The following is a 22,165-nucleotide window of genomic DNA, read 5'->3' as shown; positions in this document are numbered from 1 at the left end:
ATCATGTATGTCTTACATAATCACCTGAAACAGTTCTCTGGCCCTGGTGAAATTGTTTAGATTACTTTTAAAAAGTGTTGAAAATCTTATAATTTTCTATGAAAATCATTCTGAATTATAGTGTGATTAAAATGGAAATGGCTCTTGCAAACATCAACTTTGGAGAAGCATCTTATATTTATCTGTAGCATATTATTGCTTTCACAGTGATTCTATTGGTGGTGGTGCTTATGAAGTTGACCAATTTTGCCATGCTTTTGTCCTGTGATTAATTTCACTAAACACTTCTGTGTTATGTGTAATCCTTGTCATTTCCTAATAAACACAGTCTCTCTCTTCTCTTTTCCTGCTCTTATACTGTTTCATGGTACATTTCTGTCTTGTCATATTTCTAACTGGAATTTCATTTTCTGTCATTCACCCATAGACATCCACAGCCCTGTAGTCCGGTCTACAAACATGCCCTTGCTTAGCCATAGCAATGATGAATTGAAGAATACCATGGTACTTTGCAAATCAACAGTGGCAGTACCCTTCCAGGAGAAAGTAAAAACATTCCTCAGGGTGAACCTGGAAACACCCCCCGAGGTGAATGTGGAAGCAGCCCCCAAGAGGAGTACGGAAGCAGCCCTGGAGGTGAGTGTGGAAGTGGCTCCTGAGGTGAGTGTGGAAGCCCCATTCAAGGTGAGCATGGAAGCAGCCCCTGCAGTGGGCATGGGAGCATTCCCCAAGATGAATGAGAAACCACTTTTTGAGAGCTTGGAAACATCACCTGAGGGAAGCGAGGACATGTCCCTCATGAGCGTGGATCCATCGCCTGAGGTGAGCATGGACTCGTCCTCTGAGGTGAGCTTGGACTCATCCCCAGAGGTGAGCTTAGAAACATCTGAGGCATGCATGGAAATGTTCCATAAGGTGAACATGGAAATGATTCCTGAAGAAAGCTTAGAAACCGTCCTCGAAGAGAGCATGGACGTGCCCCCTAAAGCCAATGTGGAAGCATCCCCCGAGTCCAAGTCATGCCCTGAGATGAACGTGAGAGACACTCCACAGGTGTGTCAAGTACCTTTACTGACTAATCTATTAAAAATCTGTTTATTTAATTGTATAGATTATTTGATAGGTCAGGTTTCCCAATAAAAACAACTTATAACATTCAGCAATAAAATTAATAAAATAGGATAACTTTGTTTAATGATTTAAAATTCTGATATTCATTGTACCAGTATATCCCAAAGCTGAAATACTAGTTTTCAGTAGAAGGGGAAAGATGTATGAGTTTATATGAACTATGCTTCTAAACTCTGAAGAAAAAATTTTTGAGAAATATTGTAAACTTTTAATTAGGATTTAGAAATAGAATTGGGTTTTGAAGTAAAATATTTTTTTTTAATTAATTATTTCTATGGCCTTGAATTGTGTATTGTTATTCTGGAAGAACGTATCTCTATAGCTAATTCTTATGCATGTAAGGAAAATTAGGCATTTATGGAGCTAACATTGTGTATTATTCAGAATATTTTTCTCTTAAAAAGAAAAGCCAGCTGAAGAAACTTATTGCTAATAATTTCTTATCTGATTATATTGATCTGTTCAGAAATCAAACCTTGTAAACAAGAAGCGCACATCGACACATACACCATTGTCTAAATGGCCATCTTCTGCAAGCGTATGGGGTTCACCCCCTCCCATAAGTGTTAAGTAAGTAGCTATTTGCAACTGTTCCTGATATGTGTTTTACCAGGATAAATTTTACATCAGTATTTCATAATTGAAATAATGTAGTATACATGGTAATATAAATATTTAGAAAAATGTTTTAATAGACAAAGGGCTTACCTTCATCTATTATAAAATAACATGATCTCATAATATATTTTATGAAATAGTACACTAAGAATTAATTGGCACATGTTAATTACAAAATCATATCAGACTTCCCCCATTAACTATTGATTTTTCTTATTAGGCAAATCCAAAAGAATTGCCCACCATCGGTTTCACCGGTTGTGTCAAAACAATCAGAAAAATCTTCTGTTCCCTGTAAAATAATTCCTGTTAAGCATACCCAACATACACAAAAGGTATTAGGTACGATCAGAAGGAAAAAAAAACGGGCTTCTAAAAAGACCACTAAAAGCTCCGATGCCATGAACCAAAAGCATATGACCTATGACGGTAAGTTCCTTCAGTGAGTTTATATTTTGGCAGGTATGGGAATGGTCAGCTCTATTTTATTTTCCAATTCAGAGAAATTTAAGGATCGAGCTTTCTTTTAGATAAAGAGAATCTTGCTAATCACTGGCACACTGCTTACTTTTTTTTGTGAGAACTACTTTACCCACCCTTTAATTGTTTTGGAAAATCTATTTTTAGAACTGATGTTAAAAGTACTTCTTTGATGAGTGTATTTCTAGGTAATCCCTGCAGTCCCTTCCAGCTCTGGTAGTGGATGGTTCTATGAATGGCTGAATGGGTTTCTATTAGAAGCTGTAGGTCAGTTGCTGTGCATAGGCCATAAGGTGTCTGGGATGTAGTTGGATTCCTAAAAGTACCAAATTGGTATTTTTACCTGTCACATGTGTTCTTAATATTCAAGGATATTGCTTACTTTTAAATATACTCGGGAATTTTGCTTTATGAAGGAATTCCAGTGAATTATTTAGAACAGGAATAAACTTTTTATTATAAATTATTTGTGCTAGATGTCTTATGACCCTCATTTTCATACGTTTATTTGAAATGAAGAAATTTAGTCACATGGACTAAAATATTATCATATGCCTTCATGCAGTCACTTTGTTACTGATAGTCTTGGTTTCTTTGGTTATCTACAGTTAGCCAGTTTATGATCAACCAACTATCATAACACACTAGTATCAATGGGTAGCTTCACAGTAATTATTTAGTAAAAGTGATGAACAAATTTTAAAATGTATGCTGGATATATTTTTGTTAAGTCAAGTATTTAATATTTATATACTTCATTTAGATTGAATATAATCTTGTGTACATCTATATTAAGTACAAATCTTTTTTCCATAGGATCAATTTAGTAAGTTACCTCAAAACAGCTAAACCAAAGTAGGAGGGAGCAGCTCATTATTTCATTTTGGAACAAGTAGTTGTTAAAAAGAAACAAAATGCTACTTCTGTTATTGGAGGAGTGGGATTTTGAACAAAATCTGTTCTATAGTCACTTATAGATTGCTTTTTATACATTTTAGACTATATACATATTGTTCATTTTTTATATTATTGGTTGTCTTGCATCTCTTTATTGGAGTGAGAGGCAGTAACTTCCCTAAACTAACTGTTTCACGTGTTAATTTAGAGTCTGGTAATAAAAGCACACAAGGGATTATGAATGCTGAGGAGGCAACAAAAATTTTGTCAACGAAACGACGCCTTGCTCGTGAACACAAAGAAAAAGAAGAAAAACTACAAAAACAAATGGAGCAAAGGTAAGTACAATATCATCCTTTCTGTGCTATAAATCTTGCCTGGGCCTAAAGTTTGAAAGTCAAAACTTATCAAGTTAGATGTATTATAAATTCTCAAAGAGTGATTGACTTTTTCTTCAACATGAATCAGAAATGACTGTGGGAAGCATGTCAAGCAGAGAGAGGACACTGATGTGTAGATGAATGGTATAGGCCCCTTTCGCCTTCATGCATCATGAACCTTGAAGGTGTGCTATGGAGATGCATAAAGAAACCAAAACTCATCCGGCCAGCGTTGCTCAGTGGTTGAGCGGCAACCTATAACCTGGAGGTCACAGTTCAATTCCTGGTCAGGGCACATGCCCAGGTTGCGGGTTCAATACCCAGTGTGGGACGTGCAGGAGGCAGCTGATCAAGGATTCTCTCTCATTATTAGTGTTTCTATCTCTCACTCCCTCTCCCTTCCTTTCTAAATCAATAAAATACATTTTTTTTTAAAAAAGAGAGACTAAAACTCATGTCAGGATCCTAGATCTCAGCAGTTTCTGTTGGCATCCACTTGTGTCAGCCCCTATCTTTTTTCAGAGGTCTTGCAACTTTAGAATTTGTAAACCTAGAAAGTATACTTTTTTGTGTTTTATTAAGGGTGGTTTCCAGTGACTTTTGGGACATCTCAATTTCATTAGTCATTGCTGGAAGTATTTCCTGTGATTAGTAGATCTCATGTAAGTTGTGTGCATTCTAATTTGATCGAAAGGTTTCTTGATCCTCCACCTTAAGGACATTCCAGTTAGGGCCCTGAAATGTCACTGCCTGACTGGTTTTATGTATTAAGTGTTTTTTAATACAATCACATACTTTACATATTTTGTACATGGCTTTGGGAGAAAGGAGAAGAGGATATTGTGAATAGCAAAAAACTATAATTTGAAGACTATTATTCATTCCCTCATGTAAACAAAGCTGATTTAGCTTTTTAAAATTTTTTTTATTGATTTCAGAGAGTAAGGGAGAAGAAGGAAGGGAGAGATAGAAACATCAATGATGAGAGAATCACTCACCAGCTGCCTCTTGCACACATCCTACTAGGGATCAAGCCTGCAATCCGGGCATGTGCCCTGACTGGGAATCAAACCGTGACCTCCTGGTTCATAGGTCGACGCTCAACCACTGAGACACGCTGGCTGGGGCATGCATATATATATTGATTTCAGAGAGGAAAGGAAAGGGAGAGAGAGAAACATCAGTGGTGAGAGAGAATCATTGATCGGCTGCCTCCTGCACATCCCTCACTGGGGATCAACCAGCAACCCAGGCATATGCCCTTGACCGGAATTGAACCTGGGACCCTTCAGTCCGCAGGCCGGTGCTCTATCCACTGAGCCAAACGAGCTAGGGCCCGATTTAGTTTTTTAAATAATTTTTTTGTTGTTAATCTTTACCAGAGGATATCTTTTACATTGATTTTTAGAGAGTGGAAAGAAGGGGAAGAGACAGAGAGATAAACTTTGATATGAGAGAGATATACCAATTGGTTGCCTCCCGCATGTGCCCCAACCAGGGGCCAGGGATCGAGCCTGCAACCGAGGTACATGCCCTTGAATGGAATTGAACTCGGGATGCTTCAGTCCGCAGACCGATGCTCTATCCACTGAGCAAAACTGGCCAGGGCTTTTTAAAGATTTTTAATTTTTTTTTTTGAGAGAGAGAGAGAGAGAGAGAGAGAGGGAGAGAGAGAGAGAGAGAGAGAGAGAGAGAGAGAAACACCGATGTGAGAGTAAAACATTGATTGGCTGCCTCTTGCATGTGCCCTACTGGGGATCTAGCTTGAAATCTGGGCATATGTCGTGACTTGGAATCCAAACAGGCAACCTTTTAATACACAGATGGTGCCCAACCAATTTAGCCAAACTTGCCAAGGCTGATTTAGCATTTTAAAAGCACTCAGTACTGGTCTTTGTTGATTGGGTTTTCTTCCTCTAGGCACCACCAGACCTTCCTCTAAATTATCCCAATCACATCCCCATGTGATATTGGGTATGAGCATGTATAAGTGGAGAGTCCCATGTATAAGAAGTGATATTCTCCCTTCTTCCCCCCTCCCCATGTTTTAAGATGAAAAGTAGCCCACCACTTGATAGTTCTCCCAAGGGCTAGTTTTCTCCATTTTAAAAGGTTGAAATTGTGCATATCTTCTGGAGTAACAACACACAAAATGTAGTGAATCTGTTATAAATGTAAATTGTACCTACTGCAAGCCATGTATGATAGAGACCAAGATAAATACTAAGAGTTATTTAAATATTTGTGTCATCAGGAAAGAGAAAGATGTGAAAAAGAAAGCATTTGACGGCCAAGAAAGAGTCTCCAAATTTGACCATGGACAGAAACAAACGGCAATAAAAAAGAAAAAAGGACGTCAGCATCGAGAAAGCCAGCGAGTTTTATTACAGGTCTGCACTTTATCAGGGGATGAGAACTAGGTTATAAAATTCAGTTGAAACCCAAAGCAAAAACCTGCTTCTCCAAGGATGCCACCTTCTTTGGCTGCATTTTTACATTACAGTCTAGCTAACATCCCACATCGCTATAAGTCATTCTCAGCCACCCTTGGCAAAATCCAAGAATGTTTACCAAAAGTAACAAAAGCAGAAAGCAGCAAATTAAAGATTAACAGTCCTTTAGTTTGTCTACGTAAACAATATTGCAGCTTGGTTTCAGGAATCCAAACCACTCACAGATTAAACGTCCTATGTGAATTTTCCCAATCCTGCATTCTGTGGTGACACGATTGTACTCCACATCCCCAACAGAAAAGATAAAAATTATGAATACCTCTAAAAGTTTAAAGTCATCAAATTTACCAATAAGAATGCCTCACCCATGTAAATTCAAATTACCAGGTAAATAATTCCCCAAACTCAGCTCAGTTTCAATAACCTATTTTACATTCCACTTTTAGTGTATCAGTCATCAAAATCAGTTAGATGTCACATAAATGATTATATGCATTTGCATTCCTGGAGAAGGTAGCTTTAAGAATCCTCTTACTGCTTTTGAGAAATGTAAGACATGATTCCTGTTGCTGTGTTAATGTTAATAGCTGCACAATTATATACTTTGAAACTATAGTGGTTTGATAACCACTACTAATGATAGCCCTGAGGTCCTGGAGAGGGGTAACACATGTCTTCTAAATCTTCAAGATAATAGCCTAGTTTTATACATTTTAGCTAATGCTTTAGAAACAGCCATTCCGTATATGTTATAGGTACTCTCAATCAAAAGATCACGTTATTTTAGCTGGATAGCATTTAACTTTTTAAACTAGTGTTTTCTGGTGTAATTCAGATATATTGAGGTGAAACATTTTTATATAACTTTCCTAGAAAGGAGACGCCGAAATAAAAGCTAAGGAGGAGGCCGACAAATTCAAGAAGGAGCAGGAAAAAATTATGTTGCAGAATTTACAAGAAAGATTAGAAAGTAAAAAGGTAATCACTCTCTCTCTCTGTCTTTGTTTTGAGGGTTTGATTCTTTGTTTAGAAAACAATGTTGGGCACATGATATGAAAATCACAAATTAGTGACAATGGTTGTTTTCCCATTCTACTCTTTTCTTCCTTAGCCAAGGATCTGACCTCTCCTACCTACAAGGGTCTCCTTTTATTGACCACACCCATCCCGCATTGACCAGTGGTGGCCATTACAGCAAACCTCTGGGAACAAAGCTCCTTTAAACAGAATTACTCAGGTCATGGTATGGGTTGGTGGAAATAAGGTTTTCTTCTACCTGGGCTAGAAAGTGCGGGTCTCTGAGAGGCCAAGGTGCAGGCTTTTTGTATAGTGGGAGCTCACTTTGTGTAACTCATGTGCCACTTCTGGGAGCAAGGAAGGGCTCCAGTCCTGGCTGAGGTGCTGCAAGCCTCTGTCAGATCCATCACCTTGAGGAGGCCAGAGAGTGCTGGGGTCCAACCCCAGCGGGTCCAGGGGTCCCCAAAGGTGTGGGCGGAGTTGGCGAGGAAGGAATGACACGGAGACAGCGTCCAGTTGATCATCATAGCCGGGTTCTCTTGTCAGGGTCTCCAGCCAGGTTCGGTGTCCATGTTCTCTTGCTAGGTTCTCCTGCCAGGTCCCAGGTTCTCCAGGTTCCCTAGCCAGGTTCGGTCACCAGATTCTGTAGCCAGGTTCTTCAGCCAAGTTCAGTCACCAGGTTCTAGTCAGGTTCTCTTGCCAATTTCTGTAGTCAGGTTCAGTCCAGGATCTTTTGCTATGTTCTCTCGCTAGGTTCTGTCTCTAGGTTCTGAGGCCAGTTTCTGTCCAGGATCTTTTGCCATGTTCTCTCCAGCGAAGTTCTTCTGTCCCTAGAGAACGTTCTGTGTAGGTTCTGTGCCTAGGTTCTGTCTCTCTCTCTGTCTCTTGCTGTCTTGTTACATCTGTATTTATACCAGTTGATTCAATCCTATCAATCTCTATTACAAAGGTTAGGGCGTTTCTTATCTCCATTCCAGGGAGTAAAGATTATGTAGCTTAAGCATGATTGTTCGTAGTTAAAGTGATTAATTACCCGCCTAGCACTTAGTTGAGGGGTTTTATTCCCTCCCTAACTTCAGGGGAAAATCCCTACCTGGGGAAACAACCTTTCTCAGAGAGGAGACCTTGGCTAAAACACACAGTGCCAAGAAGGTGAGCAAACATATCAAGAACAGTATGCCATATATGCCAGGTCCCTTGAAACAGCAAGGATGGACCGGCTCCCGGCAAGAGAGCTGCATCTCTCCTCACTTACAGGAAAAGAAGTGTATACTGGGGAAAAAATTCTTAGCTCTCCTATGTGTGTTCTCTTTCTAGTAACAAAAGCTCTGACAGTGTCGCATCATTGGGGTACATTCTTGGCATTAACATCGGCCTCAGTCAGGGCCTGTTCAGATTACAGTTGTGTTTAAAAGTTCTAATTGGTTTGCAGTAGTATGTGCTCAGTCTAAGTAATGCATTTCAAAGTCTGCAAAATTAGGAGTGAGGAATCATTTGGATTTCTGTGTTACCAAAACAAGTACAGTTATCACCACTCAAGGCCACTGATACCAGGACCGGAGGAAGGAATCAACTGTCACCCAGTATCTTGTGTTGGTTAAGTGTGTGGCTTTGGAGCAGTCACTGATATTATCCACTTCTGGAAAATGGGAGTAATCACCACTCTTTTGCATTTAATCTGTTTTCATGTTTGAAGTTTTATTTTCCTTTAAATAGAGAATTGAGGAAATTATGAAGCGGATAAGAAAGACAGATTCGGACACCTCAAAGGTAGTCTCCATGCTCCTACTGGCAGTATATACAAATTCCCGTTGCTTCACATTCTTTTTTTAATGTTTTTTTATTGATTTATGAGAGAGGAAGGGAGATTGAGAGAGATAGAAACATCAGTGATGAGGAAGAATCATTGATTGTCTGCCTCCTGCATGCCCCCTACTGGGGATTGATTGAGCCTGCAACCCAGGCATGTGCCCTGAGTGGGAATCAAACCATGAACTCCTGGTTCATAGGTTGATGCTCAATGTGCCACATTGGTAGAGCTCACATTCTTTTTAAGTTTTGCCATTTTGGTGGTAATGAAATAAAGCATCACATTGCATTTTTCTTGATATTAAAACAATTGAGCATATTTCTTAGATCTTTAGTTATCTTCCATGTTTTTTTTTTCTTGTATAAAAATGCTTATTTAGGTCTTTTGCCCAGAACTTTTGGGCTAATTTGTCTTTTTCTTACTAATTTATAGTTCTGTAAATGTTCTAGATTCTACTTCTTTCTTGGTTATATGTATTACAGATAACTTCTCCCACTTTATGGCTGTCTTTTCTTAATGTCTTCATTTTTACATTGTTGAATTTATCAATATTTTTTGATGCCTAATGGGTTTACATATGCTTATTGGCCATTTGGATATTTGGTTTTGTGAAGTGCCTTTTTCTTTTTTTATTGATATTTCTAGAGAGAGGAAGAGGGAGGGAGAGAGAGAGAGAGAGAGAGAGAGAGAGAGAGAGAGAGAGAGAGAAGAGATAAACATTGATCCACTGCTCCCCGTACCTGCCCCAATCAGGAATCTAACCTGCAACTCTTTGGTGTATGGGACAATGCTCCAACCATCTGGACCACATTAGGCAGGGCGAGAACTGCCTTTTCAAGTCCTTTGCCCGTGTTTTTATTGGGTTGCCTGCCTTTTGATTTTAAGAGCTTTTTACCGACTTTAGTTATGAGCCCTTTGAATATAATGTATTGCAGATATCAGCCCCCATGGTGTAGTTTACTTCGCACTCTCATAATGTCCTGTGATCAACAGAAATTAATTTGAACGAACTCAAATTTACCAGTTTCTTCCTGTATGGTTACTGCTTTGGGGGTCTCTCTCAAGTATTTGTCTACCTCAGTGTCCTGTCTTTTGATGGATCACATGCATTCAAGGCCTTTTCCTTCCAGATTCTATACTGTTTACCCTCTGTGCTATAAAAGTAATGTTTTGTCTCTTTATAGTTGACCAGTTGACATAATTATGAAAGCTTAGAATAGAAATATCATTTCTGAAAAGTTCTGGGGGTCACCATCTCAAAGATCATTTAGCCCATTTGTTTGAGAATTTTACCTCCAGCAGCAGCCAAGAACTTTTTTTAGCTACTCACCAGTTGCCCCCACCTTGGCTTAGTTCGGACTCGGAGCAGGAAGAGACCACATGCTAACCCAAAGCTCTTGGCTGTTGGCTCTCACTCAGGGAAGTCTTTCATTCTTGAGTGTCCTCCCCTAACTTAAAGACAAAACTAGGGCCATCTATCGTATTTCCTGTAGATTCTCGGGACCAAAGAGTTTAGATTTTTTAAATCTTTACTTTGAAATGATGAAAATTAATCATCAATCCAGCCTTGAAATCTGTCTTCTTTGAAATAACTATGTCAGGATGATTGATTTTTAGATATAACCATAATTTTCTTTTTTCATCATAGGATGCACAAACATCCAGCAGTGACACATACGAGGAGCGTGAGACAGATGATGAGGGTGAGGCAGATGATGAGGATGAGCCAGAAAGTGATGATTTACATTCTTCTGATGACTTCCATCCATCAGGTTTGGTTGCCTTTTGAGTTGTTATTTTTTTAGTATTTTTATTGATTTCAGAGAGGAAGGGAGAAGGAAAGAGTGATAGAAGCATCAATGATGAGAGAGAATCATTGATCGGCTGCCTCCTGCATGTCCCACACTGAGGATCAAGCCCACAACCCAGCCATGTGCCCTGACGAGGAATCAAACTGTGACCTCCTGGTTCATAGGTTGATGCTCAAACACTGAGCCACAATGGTTGGGCAGTTGTTGCTGTTGTTTTTGTATATGTTTTTATTGATTTTAGAGAGAGGGGGGAAGGAAGAGGGAGAGAGAGAGAGAAACATGGACGAGAGAGAAACATCAATTGGCTGCATCCTGCACGTCCCCTGCTGGGTATCAAGCCCACAACTTGGGAATGACCTCCTTGTTCATGGGTGGCCGCTTAACCACTGAGCCACACCGCTGGGCACCTTTTGAGTTTTGTTAGTCACTATTTAAGAGGTAGACTGCATAGGTTCATCCAGGGACTCCTCTGCTTCTGAGCTGTTTGGCTAAGGGCAAGTTACTTAATCTCTCTGTGTGCTCAGTTTTCCTGTCTGAAAAAGGAGAAGCTATTGTCCTTCTAGGGTGAGCATGAGATTACAATGAGATAATCTGTGTAATGCTAAGAGAATAGTGCCTGACACATAGTAAATTCTCAATAAATATTAGCTCCTGCTGCAGCGTCTGTTGTTATTTTATAGGTTGTGCTAAAAGACTGTAGATGGCATCTCTTTCTCAGCTGAATATGAGGTTTACTAACATTTCATAGCTCAGGGCCTCCTCCGGCCAGCATCTATGATTGACCACAGGTGGAATACTACTTTCTAAGTCATTGCGAAAAATTAAAATCATGTCATGATTATGAGTGCCCTCTAAAATGTATTATTGGTTCCCTTATGAGTAGGAACCACTTTATGGCAACAGTAATTGGCATCTGAGAAAACACTGTCCACCCTTTATCCCAGAAGTCAGGCCCTCTACTAGGTACAGGGATACAGAGATGAAGAGCAGTGCCCTTAGCCTTGAGGAACCATAGCCGATGGGAGGCAGACATATGAGCAAATAATGATTCTGCCACAAGCTGTTTGCATTAAAAGAAGTTTGGCAAAATGCATGAGGACATAGCAGTAGGAGCAAGGTGGGTATAGGGTCTGCTTTAGGACACTGGAAAGGGCAGGAGGTGGCATTGGAAGTGAGACTGAAATAAGAGATGGAGGCAGAATTAGATAGGTGGGTAATCAGAAGGAGGGGTAAGAAGCATGGTTAAGTCCTGTCCTCTGGCCTGGCATTGTTTCTTGCCAAAGGAGAAAGGGCAAGTTCCTTAAAGGTGGCCCCTTTGTGCTCTAAGGGCAGTGCCGGCAGGTGTGCTGGGCAGCAGCCTGGATAATGTTTGAGAAAAGTAGAGTAGTTTGGTGGCTGCTGGGCCTGCCTCTCCAGCGTACTCCCATGATTCTTCCTGCCATCAGACATGGTCGGTCCTTCCCCCAGCCTATCAACATCACAGCCTTTGTTCTTGTCTTTGTTGTTGAAGCTCTAGTTTTAATCTTATTCCTTTTTTTTTTAGCCTTTACAAATGGCATGAATTCATCCATAAAACTCAAGAAAAGTTCTAGAAATGTGAAGAGAACCTCCAGGCTGCTGCCTTTAGAAGTCAGTTCTGACGAAGTCTGTACAAATACAAGAGCATCTTTTAAAAATGACATAAAAAACGTCAGACAAAAAGTGAAAGACCCTTTGGCTCAGGCCAAGGGTATCAGGTTAGTCACTCAGCGAGCTTTTCAGAATAAACTTGGTGTTATTATGATTGACATTCTTAGAATGATACATGAGATTATTTTTTTTTAGCATTTAATTAATTAATTTATTTCTTTACACATAACTGAAGTGATGTTACAGTACATAAGTTATTTACAACTGTGCAGTAATGTGTTGCAAAATAAATTATCTAGAAGGCAGCAAAAAGTACATTGTGAATGTGTATAAAACTGTACAGCGTTTACGGGTACACTTTTTATATGATTATTGGCTCTGTAGTGTTTCAAGTTATGTTCTCAGAAAGAGAAACAAAATGCCCAAGATTAAAGGAAAAAATATACAAACCACGTGGATTTGACTCCATTAAAAACACAACTGGAGAGTCCTGGCTCTGTGTCCCTCTGTGGCAGGCAGGTGGGCGGCGCAGCTGGCCCTCGCACAGCACAGCGTCCCAGCCCCAGTCTGAGGCCTGTGGCTGTCAGCAGCTCCATGGCAACAGGACAGCAGCAAGGATGGCACTCTCCCTGCCCTCCAACCTGAAGGTCACTGTTTGTGAGAAGTGGACGCCTTAATTTTATTTCCTTTAGTTGATCAGAATGGAACAAGAGATTTTTAAAAACGCAATCCGTTCTGCAGCTCCAAAAATATGGAACGCTTCACGAATTTGCGTGTCATCCTTGCGCAGGGGCCATGCTAATCTTCTCTGTATCGTTCCAATTTTAGTATATGTGCTGCCGAAGCGAGCGCGATACATGAGATTATTGACTGAGCTCTTAACTTGTACCAAAGACTATTTTAAGCACTTGTCTTACAGAAACAAACTAATCCGCACAGCAGTCTTGTAGGGTAGTGTTAGCATTCCCGTCTTTACAGATCAGGAAACTGAGGCATGGAAAGATTATGGGTCTTATTTGCCCAACATCCCACTGTTCCAGGGCAGAGCCCAAATTCACACTCAGATACATCTGACTCCAAACTGTGATTTGTTTACACTGGTTAATGTTGTCTCATAAAATCAGGGAAGGACTCATTGATTGAGTGACTGCTGTATGCCAGTTATTTTACATAACCTGTTTTAATTATCATTTCACTTCTAAGTTCGATATTAATGACCTAATTTTACATATGGGGAGGCTGAGGGTCACAGATTAGGTCAGAAGAGTGGGAACAGAGTCAAGAAAGGAAGGATCTTTGGGCGATTACTTGAAAGACATTAACCTACAAGGCCCATGGAAACACTCTGCTAAGAGACACAGTGATGGTTTGGAAAGAGCACTGGAGCTACAAAACCCACGTTAGTCCTCACTTCATCTTACTGGCCTGGCAATGTCCTGGATCATCTTGAAGTAGGGACAGGGTTCCTGCAGCCTTCACACTTAACTGTTCCATTAGCATGCCCGTGGAACCTAGGACTTTGAAGGACACAATTTGAAAACCAGGGTGTTCTGCGATCTCCAGGGCCCCTTCCAGCCTTCCCATTTTATCATTCTGAAAGTTCATTTACTTCCAAGGCATTTCTTAAAAGTTTATTAAAATATAAAGTTGCTTTCAGGATGAAGCTCTGGCTTGGGGATAATCAAGATTCTAACCAAAACATCTCTTTCCAGGCTGTCCATCAAAAGAATGACCAACCAAGTAACAAAAACTGAAAAGATAGTTGAAACCAGCAACATCATGGTGCTATCCGAAAGTTTACATTCAGTGTCACAGGAATGTCCCTGTGACCAGATACTAGATAGCACTCGCAAGATCGATCCATTCATTTCTAGTAACCTTCTTAATAGCCAAAAACACCATCTGAAAGGTTCCACAACATTCCACCAAAGTCCCCAGGCAAAAATAGAAAAATCTGATTCTGCTTGATCGGGTAAGGCTTTTTTTTTTTTTTAATCCCATCTTCATTTTGTTTCCAAGACCATTGACCTTGAGCAATCCTGCTTCCTGCTGTTCCAGGGCCACTTTGGCACCATGTAACTTGGGAGGTGAGGGAGAAGACAGTGGTGGATCTAAAAGTTACATTGATGCTGAAGACTCTTCCATCGAGTTAGTTTTTAGAGTAAATTAAATGACTTGATTCTAATTTAATGTCCTGTATTTCCTGCCAGATAATGCAAAGTAGGTTCTTTTCTCACTGGCTCTTTTACAGCACACAGATGATCATTTAGGGCAGAGTGTTTATGAGGTCTGTGGAATTTGCCTCTCAACCTGTGTTTCCAAAACCAAAAGACCTTCGTTTTTCTTTCCTTGAGAAGCTCTCTTTGAAGTTGAGAGGCAGCATGGGCTTGTTTGGGGGTTGGGGATGTTGAGAGCATTTATAAGAGTACCAGTGTGTCAGCAACTCCAAAGGGGCTACTGAGGGTACCAGACCCACCCTGAAGGAAGGAAGGCCAGGGCCCAATTGCTGTGAGACCAGCACCTTCTCTACTAATTTTCTTTCTTTTCTTTTTCCCTCTGGTCAGACATGTAAACCTCATGCAGCCTAGAAGAGAATTTATCCTTCACTCTCGGTTTCAACTTCTAGGCTCAGCTCCCCAAATTACTCCATCTCCGACTTGAACCAAGCAAAGAAAATAACTAACAAAAGGGAAAACAACAAAAAGTCATTTTATCAAGTCAAAGAAGATCCTTGCTCACTTATGTCATCTTGAAATCCACAAGAAAGGGTTCTTAGTAAAAACTTGTTGTTTTCCTGTAAAAATCTCCATTGTATCTCATTGTATTTTCCTGCCAACACGTGTTTGAGTGTGCATTGAAGCTGTGTTTATAAACTAGTAACTCATATTTCTAAAAGAATCTGTACTGAAAGAATAATATTCTCTCAGTACATGTTTGAAATCTTAAAATAATATTTGTTCTGTTTAACAAAAAATCCTGTTTGATCTTGTAGAGAACTTAATAGGTTATGTGAAGGACTCAAGATTGCTCATAAGAGCTATGTTGGATTATTTCTAATATACCAATACCAAAGGTTGCAAAATAGAGTAAAGCATATGTTAACATTATATATGTCTATTTTTAACCTTGCCAGCTAAGTACACAAGCAGTGATGCCCCCAAATGCTAGGAGTCCTAGAAGGTCTGATCTTGGAACAATTAGGATATTTTGTTCTCTTATCAGTATTTCCTTTTGGAGTACATACTAGGGTTTATCTACAAAAACATGTATTATTTTTATTGTGTACATAAAGCAGTATTTGGCTGTTGTCTGGTGGGATATGTTTAATACCTCTAAATGTTTACTGTGTATATAATCTTTTTCTGTTTATACCCTCCAGTCCTGCCCTTCAGTATACACCCAGACTTGGGATATGGAACCAAAATTTGCTTGCCTTTCTCTAACCAGTGGCTGTAAGTGAGTACAGGAGCAGTGTTATTCTTTAGTCCTTGTGATAGAAAGGCACACATGCGTGCACACACACAGGATGTATATTTGCTGAAATGCATTGAGTCCTGATTAAAAGTATTGACTAAAACTTGCCCTGCCCGGTGCTCAGTGGTTAGGGCATCAGCCCAAGCACCAGAGGGGTCGCAGACTCGATTCCCAGTCAAGGGCATATGCCTGGGTTGCAAGTTGGAACCCCATCCCTGGTCGGGACACCTGCAGGAAGCAACCAGTTGATATATCTCTCTCACATCAATGTTTCTCAATCTCTCCCTCCCTCTCTCAAACAATGGAAAAAATATCCTCAGGTGAGGATTAAAAAAGAAACAACAAAAAACTATTGACTAAAACTTGAGTGCAATTTAGTTGTCCTAATGCTAGTGAGTTTTCTGGCTTATCACAAATAATTTGAAATAGGCCCATGTTTCTTTGTAGTCACCAGTCTTGGATTAGTAAAAGGAAGTAATTATTCTTTCTTGTTTCTTAGTTCTTTGCTATTCAGAGTACTATATCTTTTGTTACAGATTAGAGCTTGATCCGTTAGATTTTAAAACTATTTTCAAATGCTAGTTCTTTTATATAGGAGGCAGACAATCATTCTAACAATATTTCTGATATTTTTCCGCACGAATGTTACATATTGAAACACTCTGTTATACCTCCATATAAATGTGTGCTCTGTGAAATAAACTTTGCAGATTAAGTCAAGTTTTCTTTTCATTATAATAACACAAAATGTACTGGTGGAAGTATAGAGGTGACACCAGTTGTTAACCAAGCCATGAGCACAGGCAACCAACAAGTTCAGTAAGCAAATCCTCTGATGCTTCTCTCCAGCTAATCAGAGATTTGGCAGAGTTCCCCTTGTGGGACATCAAGATGTGAATTTCAAAACACTGGTCTTCCTGCACCTATTCCAATGCTTGTTACTCTTTCCTGCGTTACTCTTCCTGGTGATGGTCTGACTTATACTTGAAGCCAGTGATGAAAGTACCTTTCTTTTTACTATGGTGAAATTCACATAAGTCACTATTTAGTGGCATTTAGTACTTTCAGTGTTGTGCAGCCATCACCACCATCTAGTTCCAGAACATTTTCATCGCCCTACAAAGAAACCCTAGGCCCTTTACACAGTCATTCCCCATTCCTCCTCTCCTAGCCCTTGTGAGTGTGCTCAGGCAGTGATTATACTGTTATATACCCATCTCTCCATGACATCACTTACTATGCGTGGTGAGACCAGCGTTCTGATCTGCCTGTAAAGGTTGTTTGCAATCTTGAAACATGTTCTACTCCACTCGCTATTGTATTCTGTAAGGTAAGGTCCTGTTTATCCTCAGTCTTTGCGGTCTGGTGCTTATGAGAATGGCAGCAGCCATTCCCCACTTGGCATTCCATTCTGTTGGTCTTTCTGTTGGAGCTGTTGAACTAGGATATCCCCTGGTGTGCACACAACATGAAATGCAGTCACATCACCTTGCTTTACAGCTGTGAAGTGATGGACGTGATCTAGATTCCCCCTCCTGCCCTGGGCTGGTGCCCTTGAACATGTTAGGGGACACATTTGTTGCCTCCAGTTTCCCTTTCTCTCTGGATATTATCTTGGTGTCCTTTCCCGTGTGGATTCTGAGGATGACCACATTTCTTCCACCTATGTCGTGAACACTGTAAGGCCTTTTAAAGGCTCTCTCTAATCCCTGACAACCACAAAGTGCGGTAAGGGACACTAGAACGGGATCTGAAGACCTGAATCTTAGCCAAGGCGCCTGTGTGTGTGCATAAGTTATGGCCACGTGATTGTGTATGTTATGGCCCTTCTGAGCCTTTTAATCTGGCAAGAGAGGGGGGCTGCAGTACAATATCTGTAGACCCTTTCATTCTCATACTGAACAGTCACTAACTCATTTTGGCAACAGCTGGAGGTTTAGGACTAATAAAACAGTAGCAAGTGTCAAGAAGCAAAAGCCTGGAGGCATACGGTCACATTTTATCAGGTCAATTGCCTATGTCACTTTCAGTGCCCCCCACCCCTAGGTGTGGTTTGTTGAAGCAGGCCCCAGAAAGGCTATTTTGTCCTTGGTCTCCCCACCAATCCAATTCCAGTGTTTAATAATTTCCTCAACTATCTATAATAATAAAAGCATAATATGCTAATTAGACCAGAGTCCTTCTGGACGAAGCCGGGGCTACGAGGGAAGCCCAGGTCCCGGGTGCCAGAGGGAAGCCAGTGCCAGCAGCCAGGGGAAGGAAGGCCTGCTCTTACCCGAATTTCATGCATGGGGCCTCTAGTGTCGTAATAACTAAAGTTTGCACGTCCTATATGCCAGGTACTTTATAGGCATCACTTCGAACCCTTACAACAGTCCTATAAGGTGTGGTTATTCATTTTTACCTGGGATGACACAGGTTTGTGGATATTGGTACATTCAACCAGAAAGGCAGAGCTGATCAATCCTAAGTCTGTCTGATTATAAAGCCAACACCCATACTGCTTGGGGAGTGAACAGTGTCCTATGGCTTGCATGGTAGTTAATAAACTATCTCTGGTGATGAAGATAAAATAAATGCTTAAAGTTTATTGAGTGCTTATACTGGTTATCCGTCACCCTGCTGAGCACTTGCATTATGAAATCTGCATGTATTTCTGCAAGGTAGGAATTCTAAGTCTCATTTTACAGGTGAGGAAAAAAGCTCAGATAGGTTAAGTAACTGGCCAAAGGGCTCATAACTTTAAAACAGCAGGGTAGCTGAAACCGGTTTGGCTCAGTGGATAGAGCGTCGGCCTGCGGACTGAAAGGTCCCAGGTTCGATTCCGGTCAAGGGCATGTACCTGGGTTGCGGGCATATCCCCAGTAGGAGATGTGCAGGAGGCAGCTGATCGATGTTTCTCTCTCATCGATGTTTCTAACTCTCTATCTCCCTTCCTCTCTGTAAAAAATCAATAAAATATATATTTAAAAAATAAATAAAAAAATAAAACAGCAGGGTGGCCAGGATTTGAACCCCAGAAGTTGGGCTCTACAACCCACTCTGTTAACAAGTAGATATGTTCATTTTTTTGTACATTTATTTTTTTTTTACTTCAACATTTAAAATGTTCACAGATGGAGTAATATATTTATTGATATCTCCATGGAAGATATACCAAACAAAGCATACAGGTATTCCACAGTTACAGAATTACATACTTGTGGCTGGAAATATTTACCCGTAGAATTTATCTGGAAAAACACCACTAAAAAAATACTAAAAAGTTTTGAGTGTTTTACTGAATTAATTTCCATAAAAAGTGAATAGCAAAGAGTATCAGGAGAGATACCTAAATACTAGCTAGCACTTCTATTTTTTTTAATTTTTTAAAATAATAGTTTATTTTTTTAGAGAGAGAGGAAGGGAGAGGGGAAAAGTGATAGAAACATCAATGTGAGAGTACAACATTGATTGGCTGCCTCTTGCACACCCCCTACTGGGAATTTAGCCCACAACATGGGCATCTGCCCTGACCAGGAATCAAACCAGCAACGTCCTGGCACACAGGATAACGCCCAGCCAACTTAGCCACACCAGCCAAGGCTAGCTAGAACTTTTTGAATATTTCAAACTTTTATAGTATTCTTCTAACATGCCCATGTCAGGAACACTTAATTCTCAATTCTTTTTCTTTTCTCCTCAATAGCCAAGGCCCAAGATGTACATACATTTTGTTTTCAAGTCTTTTTTTTCCCAAAAAACATTATTTGGAATAGGTTGATCATCACAGGATCTTGACTAGCTAATGAGGTAGGAACTGTCTTCAAAAGACATTCTTAAGCATTGATGAAGCAAAACAAAAGAGAATAATCAAATTATATATAGTTTTTTTAGTGGTTCTTTTAATAAAATGCCAAGAGCATTGGACATAGGTCAAAAGCTGCTTGTACTTTAAAAGACAAAGAGTAAAGCCCAATTAGAAAAGCCCTGCTGCTGAGTACATTCAAGGGCTGGTATTAATTAAATTCACTTTGGCATTACACTGGAAGAAGTGGCTGCACCCAAATGCCAAGCTTTCTTCCTGAAGAAATCTTAAGATAAAGTTTAAACAGAAAACAAAAGTGCCCTTTCAGTACAAGTTAATTTGGCTCTTAACCCAGTTTTCATCTTTTCCTACACACACACACACACACACACAAATAATTTCTATATACTGCATATCTAGTAACATTATTTTTTTAATATATTTTATTGATTTTTTTTACAGAGAGGAAGGGAGAGGGATAGAGAGTTAAAACATCGATGAGAGAAACATCGATCAGCTGCCTCCTGCACGCCCCCTACTGGGGATGTTCCCGCAACCAAGGTACATGCCCTTGACCGGAATCGAACCTGGGGCCCTTCAGTCCGCAGGCCGATGCTCTATCCACTGAGCCAAACCGGTTAGGGCTCTAGTAACATTATTTAAATGAATTTAGCAGTCAACAAATTTGCCTTCCAATATGAAGGTTTAACTTATGACATAAGCTAAATAGCTAGAAAATGCCTAGGTAATAATAGATTTCAGCACCATCTCTCTATTAGCAGATGTTTCAAAATACATACACTCCTTAAATTAATATAAACCTAGGAAAGGCAACCATTATCCCCTCTCCATCTATACCAAAATCAAAATTCTGTGTTCTAACTACCCTTTCTGTATATATAAGGAATACTTTAAAAATCTCCCCAATTAAGTTAACAGGACAAAAATGTTTACAAAAAAGGGAAAGTTAACAAGTATGATTTGTCTAAAACATTATTTGAACACTCTGGTATCTATTAGTTGATGAAGGCTAAAATACCAGAAGAGGATTTCTTTATTTCCCCAATTACGCACTGATTAGGGTTACTGCTAAAAGCACTAAAATCTAAAATGTAAAAAAATAAGGTAGAATAGCTGTCAGATAAATTGATAACTATATATGGCCTAGAAGATGGTTTTGAAATCAAGTCTTTGCAATTCCATAAAATGTTTTAGATACAGTTAGCAATCCAACTTAGTATAATAGTGCAACTCTGATATGGTAGTAGCCATTTTTATTTTTATTTTAGCTATCAAAAATAATTTGTCGCCGAAACCAGTTTGGCTCAGTGTATAGAGCGTCGGCCTGCAGACTGAAGGGTCCCAGGTTTGATTCCGATCAAGGGCATGTACCGGGGTTGCAGGCACTTCCCCAGTGGGGGTTGTGCAGGAGGCAGCTGATCGATGTTTCTCTCTCATCGATGTTTCTGGCTCTCTATCTCTCTCCCTTCCTCTCTGTGAAAAATCAATAAAATATATTTTTAAAAAAATTTGTCAACAAGGATTATTTACGTATTTTTAATCCTTTCTTTTTACTATTCTATCTAGAATTGTGTCCTATCCATGTGATCAAAATATAATTTAGTTTGAAGAGAATCCCTGCCTTCTTTAACTGCTAATAGTTCCTTTACATTTTTTTCCCCTAAGGCACACCATGCCCTGTCTATTGCTGCCAAGTCCCTGAAACTTGTGCCTCAATCTGTGTCTTTGTCATCATGGCTCAATGAAAATCATATCAGAATGCCTGCTAAAAACTTAGTAACATTTAAGTCCAGTAGATTAACTGTAAAAGACCCAAGCTTAGGCCGAAAAACCCAAGTATATGCTCTTTCCCCTAAACCAGTGGTTCTCAACCTGTGGGTCACGACCCTTTTGGTGGTCAAATGACCCTTTCACAGGGGCCGCCTAAGACCACCCTGCATATCAGATATTTACATTACGATCCATAACAGTAGCAACATTACAGTTATGAAGTAGCAACGAAAATAATTTTATGGTTGGGTCACAACATGAGGAACTGTATTTAAAGGGCCAGAAGGTTGAGAACCACTGCCCTAAAAACTGACCACATTACCTACTATAAAAGTAAATAAAGCATAGTGATATCTCTGGCTATATATAATCCATACTTAATGTTATAAAATAAAATGGCCAGTAAGCTTTCACAATTTTTCTTAAATCCTAGTCTAATTTAACAATATCTGATTTTATAGACGCCCTATGGCTGATGTTTAATAAGTGAAATCAGACATCTAAATCATTATTTTGTACAGACTAAGCAATCCTATCTAATAAAGATGTGAAATGCAAATTGACCATGACTCCAACACAAAATGGCCACCCCCATGTGGACACAAGATGGCTGCCACAAGATGGCCAGCAGGGGAGGGCAGTTGGGAGGGACCAGGCCTGCAAGGGAGGGCAGTTAGGGGTGACCAGAATCAAACCTGAGACCATTCAGCCCATAGGCCGATGCTTTATCCTTGAGCCAAACCTGCTAGGGCATCCTCAGAACATTTTAAATAATCCACATTTTCTTTTAAGAAAGTGTTCTTACAAATTGTTTTACAATCCAAATATACAATATCTTGGAAAACAATGACAAATTAAAGCAACAGTACAAGTTTTTGGCTCTGATT

The 22,165-nt window shown here is 39.8% G+C and overlaps 1 protein-coding gene across 1 annotated transcript in view; it reads left to right on the top strand.

Moving 5' to 3' along the window:
- Positions 1-15,669, top strand: part of MAP7D3 (MAP7 domain containing 3) — a 37,200-nt gene extending 21,531 nt beyond the window's left edge. Inside the window, exons 7-17 of the mRNA XM_081115380.1 lie at positions 428-822; positions 916-1,053; positions 1,598-1,701; positions 1,970-2,178; positions 3,335-3,464; positions 5,761-5,896; positions 6,833-6,937; positions 10,435-10,558; positions 12,141-12,333; positions 13,939-14,198; positions 14,791-15,669. Coding sequence (XP_080971506.1) covers positions 428-822; positions 916-1,053; positions 1,598-1,701; positions 1,970-2,178; positions 3,335-3,464; positions 5,761-5,896; positions 6,833-6,937; positions 10,435-10,558; positions 12,141-12,333; positions 13,939-14,194 — 1,790 coding nt within the window. The 3' untranslated portion in view covers positions 14,195-14,198; positions 14,791-15,669. The remainder of the gene's footprint in view (positions 1-427; positions 823-915; positions 1,054-1,597; positions 1,702-1,969; positions 2,179-3,334; positions 3,465-5,760; positions 5,897-6,832; positions 6,938-10,434; positions 10,559-12,140; positions 12,334-13,938; positions 14,199-14,790) is intronic.
- The last annotated feature ends 6,496 nt before the right edge of the window (positions 15,670-22,165 follow it).

This window comes from Myotis nattereri, assembly GCF_964212035.1.
Source record: "Myotis nattereri genome assembly, chromosome: X".
Classification (NCBI taxonomy): Eukaryota; Metazoa; Chordata; class Mammalia; order Chiroptera; family Vespertilionidae; genus Myotis; species Myotis nattereri.
This window is presented reverse-complemented; position numbering and strand designations above follow the sequence as displayed.